This window comes from Urtica dioica, chromosome 7, assembly GCF_054948205.1.
Source record: "Urtica dioica subsp. dioica isolate 48M chromosome 7, U.dioica_male_clone48M_v1_H2, whole genome shotgun sequence".
NCBI lineage: Eukaryota > Viridiplantae > Streptophyta > Magnoliopsida > Rosales > Urticaceae > Urtica > Urtica dioica.
The window spans coordinates 40,954,264-40,962,363 of record NC_142762.1 but is presented as its reverse complement, the minus strand read 5'-3'; the positions used below and the strand labels follow the sequence as shown (position 1 = coordinate 40,962,363).

The following is an 8,100-nucleotide window of genomic DNA, read 5'->3' as shown; positions in this document are numbered from 1 at the left end:
TAGTGGTATTTGCATCTTATGTCACAAATTGGCAATCCAATTGCAAATAAGTCACACGCAAAAAATTTAGAAAATTTTAGAGGAAGATTAAGTGATTTTTAATGAGGTATTGTAAAAATTCAGAAGACATGGAGTAACTAATAAAAAGTTTAAATGATGAAAGAGAGTAATTTGAAATTTGCACATGTGACACGAATGTAAATTCGTGACACGAATGTAATTTTGACAACTTTGTTACACAAATGCAAAAACCCGACGAATTTGTGACATTGACGCTAATTTCCCTAAAATATAGGTATTGTATATACAAAATCAATATATTCCCGAATTCAAAACTCGCTCGAATCAACTTAGAAACGAACGATCGTCTCAAAACAGTGGAGTCCGTCGAACTCCGGCGCCGATCTGATCTTTATGTCTCTCGATTCCCTATTACCGTCGTTTCCCTGCTTTTCCGTCGCCTTTTCCTTACCCACCGAAGGATTCGCTGTCAGAGAAAACAAGGAATTTGGAACATTCATCGTCTTCCCAAAGCAAAACTCAGCACAGAGAGCGTCGAAGCTGCTGAACATCGAATTCATTGTGATGGTTTGAGAGAAACAGAAAGCTTTAGAGATACTTTATGTGGTCTGCTCTGTTGGGGATGATTTGAGAAGAATTAAATAGGGTTTTGGTTTGGTTTATATAGGAGACAGAGTTTGTGTGAAGAGTAGGAAAAGGAAAAGAGAATTGGGAAGTGAAACTACGCTGACTTGGAATCTTAGCGCGTACACGGTACGCGTTGCCTAACTTGACTTGAAGCGAAAGTATAACGTAAGTCAATAAATAGAGTTGGTCAGCTTGATGAAAAATGTCATTTCTCCATAATATATGACATTTTTGGTTTCAGTGTCTGCACGGAAGAGGAATTAGGGAAAGAATAAAATTAAAATGAAAAGAAAGAAAGGGTAGTTTTGTAAGAAAATATTTATCTCACCTCATTTAAGTAGTAAGCCCGTAGATTTTTTTTGTTGATTTTTGATAAATGACTCACCTATGATAAAATAATTTAGATTACGATTTTTTTTTTTTAAATAATGCCGTCACAGTTTCTAGGCGGCATTTGTGAAAAATTAGATGTTTATATTTCTTTAGATTCAAGAACTAGATTGTCCTCAATTTAAGCTTTTAAGACTCAAAATTGTGAAGATCTATGAAAATAAGGACTTCAAAGATACAAGCATCTCACTTGCGATAAGTTTTAAATAATAAATTGCTTTAATGTTTTTTTTTTTTCATTTTCTGAATGGTTACAATTAATTTAATATATCATGCTAAATAATTGATGAATATTTTTACAATTGATTTTAAATTTAAGTCTTCATTTTTTTTTATTGATTTTTAGGTTTTGAAAAGTTTAGAATATTTATAATATATATTATGTTTTGAAATTATTACTGAATAAATTCAATCAAAATAATTTTTAAAAAAATTAACTACAAAGAAAGAGAGAAATTTAAGAAATCTATAAGCACATCTCTTACAAATTTCAATTTCTAAATAGGCAACGCTTTATTAATTATAATTAATTGATCGCTAATTTTCGTCTTTCCGAGAGAGAATTATTTAGGCAAACTTGTTAATTAATTGTGTGTTAGTAGAATTAGTGGCTAATTAACTAAACGATAGTTATCATGCAAACCTAAGATTTCAGATTTTTATATGACTATATATAACTATAGAACCAAAATGAAATTCAAAGGCAAGTAACAAAACATACAATAACAAGATTTAAAAAATTAATAAAACAAGGAATTATTTAAACCAACCACGGTACATGGAATGGAAAGTAGAAGTAGAAGCTATACAACTTATATTATATATATATAAATCACATTATAGAACAAGCATGAGCATTGTCGTCGCTGAAAAGCACGGCGACTTGGTCATCGACAAGCGTGGAGTAGGGCCGGAGATCATCGTAGAGGGTAGAATCGGAAATGTGATCAGAAGTGAGATAGTTGTAGGACATAGCCGGAGCATCAAAGGCCGTGAATATTGTTGATGACGTGTCATGTTGGTGATAGTAGTGAAGGTCGCTGATTACGGCGGCGTTGTGTTGACTCTCAGCCGTGTAGGGCCACAAATCAGCCCTCCGTCCGGTTTTTCTGATCGTCTTCAAGATCTTCTCTTGCTCTGCCCATCCACTCACTGACACTTTTTGCATGTTAATATCCACCGCCACGTCATCCACTCCTGGTACGTAGTATATATACATATACATATCCATAAACATGCTTTAAGTTAATTATAAACCATAGTTTCTTGCTGTGATCATATTGAAAGTACGTAATATCGAAATATTCAATATACGACTAAAGAAAATGTGTATATATACAAAAAAAAAAAAAAAAATCTGGACAAAATATAATATTTTTAAGACGCTACAATTTCAGTTAATCTAATTCTTTTTTTTTTTTGGGTTTAACCATACCACTCTTACAAATTTTGATATAAAATATACCATGCAACTCTTACAAACTTTGATATAAAATATACCATGCAACTCTTACAAATATGAATTTTCAATTTCTTTTCAAATATTATAAGAAAAACAATATGATCGCTTTAAATCATGATGTATAACACACCATGACATTCCCTTTATTGATATTTACCTTTTAATTTTTGAAGTGCTTTCTTAATCTTGCTCTCGCACCCTGAGCAGTCCATGTGCACTATCAAGTCTATCATCTGCAAATATACAATAAATCAGAGTATTAATTACATAATGTATATTACGAATAACGAAATAAGATCGATCGATTATTACGAGTTCTCACCGTACTCATTTTTGGAGGCGTGTAGTATTTATCGAACTATAGGAAGCCCTTGGCTTGGTTCGTAATTCCTTTATAAAACTGACTTGAAGCGATATATATTTTGGTGTTTGATCTTATAATATATATAGAGAAACATCTTCTCTATCTCTCTGTCTTTCTCGCTGTTTTCTTTCAATTATGCTTGGAATGGAATTAATTGAAGCTGGATAAGATAGAATAATATTATATTTGCAAGCAGTCCCCCACTCAATTTCTATCACCGATCTGTATAAATATATATAATATGTGATCATTCATTATATATAGGTTATGGATATTACCAGCATATTTGCATATACGTACATAGAATATTTCTTTTGCTCAACTTGCTTTGAAGCGACAAATACCGGACCCGGTGACTTTTGGAAAGTGCATAGCGATTGCCTGAAGATTCAAAGGTAATATCTTTCGCGGGCCAACTGGAATATCGTAACTTTCATATCAAGATCATAATATATATATATATATATATATATATATATATATATATATATAGTATATACTATATACACATATATAAAGACCCGAATGCTTTGGTCAAGCATATTATATGACGTAAATGCCGTTTGTGTATTCATGATTGACTCACCACGTCGGACTAATTATATATTGTAATGAGTAAGTTACTTGGTTACACCTCAATATGTAACTGTGATCAATTTAAAATATATTTTTGTCACTATTGCCATAAAATCCAACAAGGACTCTCGTAAGATTACGTATAACGTATTCACTTCTAATTGCAACGTTACTTCTTGCCTGCGTTTTTTATGGCCCTATAGTTCTTTTTATATGAGTGTTTGAAACTTGGAACAGTCCATCTACTAATCAAATTGTTACAAGTTTATGATAACAATAAGTACGATTAAGTTATAATAGTATTTTTTTTAAAACACTTAATAATCCAATTTTGCGACAGATCGTTGAATAACAGCTACATAGTGTTAAATGAATATAGGTTTTGTAATTAATCTAACATAATCGATTTACACGCATGAAAATTGATCAACGAGAATCACCTATATATTTTTTAGATTTTTTTTTTCTTTTCCAATGACATATATACACAAACCTTAGACGGTCAAAGAGCTTGCTTTTGCTTTTGTCAAGCAAGCTCTTAAACCCACTAGGCAAATATAGAGAACAATAATTTTGTAGAGAAAAATTGGGAGCTAAGATTTTCACCGACTTAGTTATGTTTCTTAGTTCATGCTTTCAGTCCCTTCTCATACAAAAGTCATTCCCAATGCAAACCATCTGACAAATATCTTCCTCTCTCAAAAACTACGTATGAACGTAGCCAAGTGCTTACAAATCAACAATATAAGATGAAAAATAAAAATAAATTTTATGTTAATAAATACCAAAGTACAAGCTAAATATAGATCAGTACTCATACTTGAATGATAGTTTTATTCTTAGATCAACACATTGTTGTCAGTTGTCACAGGCTCACATCTCTGAATAAAAGCCTTTATGAACAAAATCGATTTCCCTTGTGAATTACATCACATGCTAAGATTTTAGCTAGAACATCTTGTGCACGCTAAAAAACAGGAACCATTGAGACAATTAAAGCAAGTAATAAAAAGAGTACAAAGCAAGAAAACATAGTATTGAATTTGATACAATTATATTGTTGCCAAAGCTATTGGAGAAGCTCTAGAAACATGTATGTATTGTCAAGGCTGAACATGAAAGTATGATACAAATTCAGAATCTTGGAGGCTCATCCTCTTTGGATTCTCCACCTAACTTGTCTCATGCACACTATGATGTCTTTATAAATAGCTCCAAATCTAAGCCCAATAAAAAGATTAAACATATTAGAAGAGAAGGAATTCATTGTAACACTTGATATTATATTTTATAGTTTTTTATTTTATTTTATTTTGAATTCATAGTAATATTTTTACATCAAGAGTATTTTTAACCTCTTATAATTTATTTCTTAATGAAGTCAACATGAAGTCTTAGAAGGGTCCCTCCCTAAAAAAAAAAGTCTTAGAAGGGTCATATCTGATTAAATTAATTTTTTTTAAGATACAAACGTACTATTAATAATAAAGTAAAGAACATCTATGAAAATCCAATGTAAAGTCAGCCGCATTTCGATTTCAATTAAGCACGTGAGCCTCTCATATATTCCCATCTTTCTTCTTTAGTATTACCATTGTGTATGTATATTCGTTCACTAAATTAATCATAGAAAAATGAGAAGAATTTAGCTACTTCTTCAGCAAAAAGAATCATAGATTTGAGACAGCTCCAAACTCGAAAGGGACAGCAAGTAACACATATAACCTCTCAAACCACCTACATAAATCACTATTTCACTTTAATCCGTGTAATGCAATGACAAGAATAGGTATATATCTACAAGACATACAATCCCATTAAGGCGTTGTAATGACCCGTCAAGATATCATCTTCCCTTACGCCGTGAAGAAGAAGAGCCTCCACAATCATGTCTTCCCAATCAATGTCTCCCTCGAATCTCCTCTTCTTCTTCTCGGACGGCCTCGCAGAGATCATCTCAATCCGCCTCTTCGCCGCCTCGATCCGCTCTCTCCTCTTCTCACAAGCCTCCCGGCCCGCCACGAGCGCCGGCGGCAAAACCTCCTCCTCCTCCGTCGCCTCCGGCGACAGAACCGCCAGCGCCGGCGAACACTCACTTCCGAGGACGTCAAAGTACCTCGATTCGCTGCTTCTGATCTCGCCATACCCGACGTCCTTCCTGAGGCAATCTCGAACCGCCTCGTCGAGTTCGAGGCCGAGGCTTTCGAGATCCGGCGCGCTGCCACGCGGGAGATCGGAGGAGCTCTTCTTCTTCTCCATGAAGTGGATGACGAGAGGCACGTTCTTCACGATGTTCTTGACCGTCACATTGCTCCCCCACGGGAGCTTCTGAGCGATTTTCACCAGAGCCTCGCAGAGCTCTCTGTATCTTTTCTTGCACGTGTGAAGATTCGCTCGGAGCTCGCTCGCCGCGGCTTCGATCCCGGCGCTCTCGATCCCGTTCGCCTCTCCGACCAACGCCAGCGCTGCCGCCACCACCGGAGCCGGCCTCCGTCCGGTGGTCAACCACCGTTTGACCATAAACTCGACGAGAAACACGCCCTGCTTCCTCATCCTCTCGGGATCTCTGCCGGAGAGGCTCGGAGAGTCTCTGAGCGCTCGCTCAAAGAGCGCGACCACGTCGAGCTCTGGGTAGCTCGAGGCTCGGAGGTCGAGGAATCGGACGACTCGCTCGACCATGCGGCCGAGCTCGTGGTCGTCGCAGCCCGCAACGGAGGAGGCTTCGGAGATGAGGAGCGGCTTCGACTCGGCCCTCATGACGACGTAGGCGCAGGCGGCGACGAAGATGGCGAACCAGCGGCCGGCGCCGAACTCGCCGTCGGTGATCTCCGACGCGGTGGCTCTGATCTGGGCGGACTTGGCGGCGGAGAGGCCGAGGCGGAGCGCCACGTCGTCGATGAGGGAGCGAGCGTCGAGAAGCTTCTTGGTGCGGTACGAGAGGACGGTTCCCGAGCCGGCGGTGCCAAGGCGGACGAAAGTGCCCTCGGGGGCGCCGCTGATTCCGCCGAAATGGGCTTCAAAGCTGTCGAATTCTTGGAGGAGACCGCACGCCGAGCACACTTGCTGACCGGTGTCGTCGTCGCGGATTAGCGCCTGTGAACGGCACTTCAAGCACGACATTCTCTCTCGGATCACTCGATTTTGATTTCGATTTTGATTTCGATTTCGATTTCAATCACGGCGCTGTATATATGGAATTCAACAAGAGCACAACAGTTAAAAAAATCCCCAACAGTCATATTCAAGTCTTCGAATACGCTACTAAAATCATCAACAATCATCAAATCCAACACAAACAGCACATGGACTTCGAAGATGCTTTCAGGCAATTCTAAATTCGAAAGCTCTAAATTCACAGATTGAACTCATACACAAAAGTGAGAAGAAAACCGGGAATAACCCAAACACGCGAACAAATTTCGATTCACCATTGAATTCCACCAAAACATCTTCATTTCATAGATTCAAAATAAAATATAAACCTAGCTTTTCTGAAACTCGAGTAGGCTAGAAAGAATTTTGAGACTTACCTTGAGCAATTAAGGTTCGACACCCAGATCGACTACCACCACAACCTTTTATACCCCAAGAAGAAAAAAAATCTCCCGCAAGTGGATCTCCTGAGAATTTAATAAATAGACATCAATTTGAATTTCCATTCTTTGAAAAATTTGACGGAAAGGAGTAAGAAGTTTAGGAAAAATGAAACCCATATCCAAATCTTATCACGTATTTAAATCCAAAAAGAAAAAAAATAAAACTCTAAACTTCGTTCTTCAAAAATCAAGAAAGGAAGAAAATCTTACCTTTCCAATTAACCGAAAGCAAACCTTAAGATTCAATCTTTTCGTAACAAAAATCAACATCCAATATTGACACATCTCCAATCAACGAACACCTATGAAAAATTCCCAAACTCAGAACCCATCGTCACTGCCGAAGAAACCCTAATTCGCGACTAAACAATACTAACCCAATCGCAATTCAAAGGCGAGCTAATTTAGGATAACGAAAATTCGATCAGACACTTAGAATCAGAATAACCATCACAATCCATCGATGAACCAACGAAAAAGAAAAAGAAAAAACTCGGGAAACGAAAAACAAATTGAAGAACACAAAAAAATCTAAATACCTCGAGCTTTTGCTCTGCGATTTCCTCAGACGCTCCGGTGATGCTCGTGAAGGTCTCAATCGCTTCATGATTGTGTCTCGCCATTGAAACCCTCGATGAATCAGAGCTCCACCGATTCTGTAAGAAAACAATATCTCGGACTCAGTTGGTTCTGTGATTTTCGGAGAAGAAAACCTAATCAGCGACATTGAGAGAGAGAAAGAGAGATTTTATGCGGTCTGTTGAAACCCTAAGAAAGAAAGGGAACTGAAAAATAAAACCTAATAGCGATATTGAGAGAGAGAGAGAGAGAGAGATTTATGCGATGAAACCCAAAGGAAATAAAGGCCGTTTGGCATCATAGTTTTGTTAAAAAAAAAAAAAAAAATTGCTTTTAGATTCAGTTTTTGGATGTTTGCTAAACTGTTTATAAAAGAGTTATTGTCGGTAACAAAAACTGATTTAGCGTTTGATCAAATAAATATTTTATAATAAAAAGACTAAAATAGACATATTCTTAATAATTAAATAATAATTATTAATATG

General features: G+C 37.0%; 2 protein-coding genes across 4 annotated transcripts; both read right to left on the bottom strand.

The window, feature by feature from the left end:
- Positions 1–1,749: 1,749 nt before the first annotated feature.
- LOC149391643 (heavy metal-associated isoprenylated plant protein 28-like) lies at positions 1,750–2,876 on the bottom strand. Its single transcript, XM_089621085.1, has 3 exons — positions 2,823–2,876; positions 2,658–2,733; positions 1,750–2,235 (listed from the first exon to the last, which is right to left on the bottom strand). The coding sequence occupies exons 1-3, from the start codon at positions 2,829–2,831 to the stop codon at positions 1,871–1,873; spliced, it is 450 nt and encodes a 149-aa protein (XP_089477211.1). The 5' UTR covers positions 2,832–2,876; the 3' UTR covers positions 1,750–1,870.
- A 1,529-nt stretch (positions 2,877–4,405) lies between these two features.
- LOC149391642 (plant-specific TFIIB-related protein PTF2-like) lies at positions 4,406–7,863 on the bottom strand. 3 transcript variants are annotated; one of them, XR_016300308.1, is made up of 4 exons: positions 7,576–7,863; positions 7,247–7,338; positions 6,971–7,060; positions 4,406–4,660 (listed from the first exon to the last, which is right to left on the bottom strand). XR_016300308.1 is itself a non-coding variant. In XM_089621070.1 (4 exons), exon 4 carries the CDS (start codon positions 6,558–6,560, stop codon positions 5,238–5,240), a length of 1,323 nt encoding a protein of 440 aa, XP_089477196.1. In that variant the 5' UTR covers positions 6,561–6,623; positions 6,971–7,060; positions 7,247–7,338; positions 7,576–7,863; the 3' UTR covers positions 5,162–5,237. The 3 variants fall into 3 exon arrangements, 2 of the variants coding, with proteins under 2 accessions (XP_089477196.1, XP_089477198.1); XM_089621070.1 differs by lacking the exon at positions 4,406–4,660 and adding an exon at positions 5,162–6,623; XM_089621072.1 differs by lacking the exons at positions 4,406–4,660; positions 7,247–7,338 and adding an exon at positions 5,162–6,623.
- Positions 7,864–8,100: the final 237 nt, after the last annotated feature.

What these genes read in the sequence shown, in the direction of transcription:
- LOC149391642 (XM_089621070.1), bottom strand. Translation starts at nt 6,560, where the DNA reads ATGTCGTGCTTGAAGTGCCGTTCACAGGCGCTAATCCGCGACGACGAC.
- LOC149391643 (XM_089621085.1), bottom strand. An exon ending in AGCACTTCAAAAATTAAAAG is followed by an intron (nt 2,236 to 2,657) that starts GTAAATATCAAT and finishes ACTACGTACCAG; the next exon opens with GAGTGGATGACGTGGCGGTG.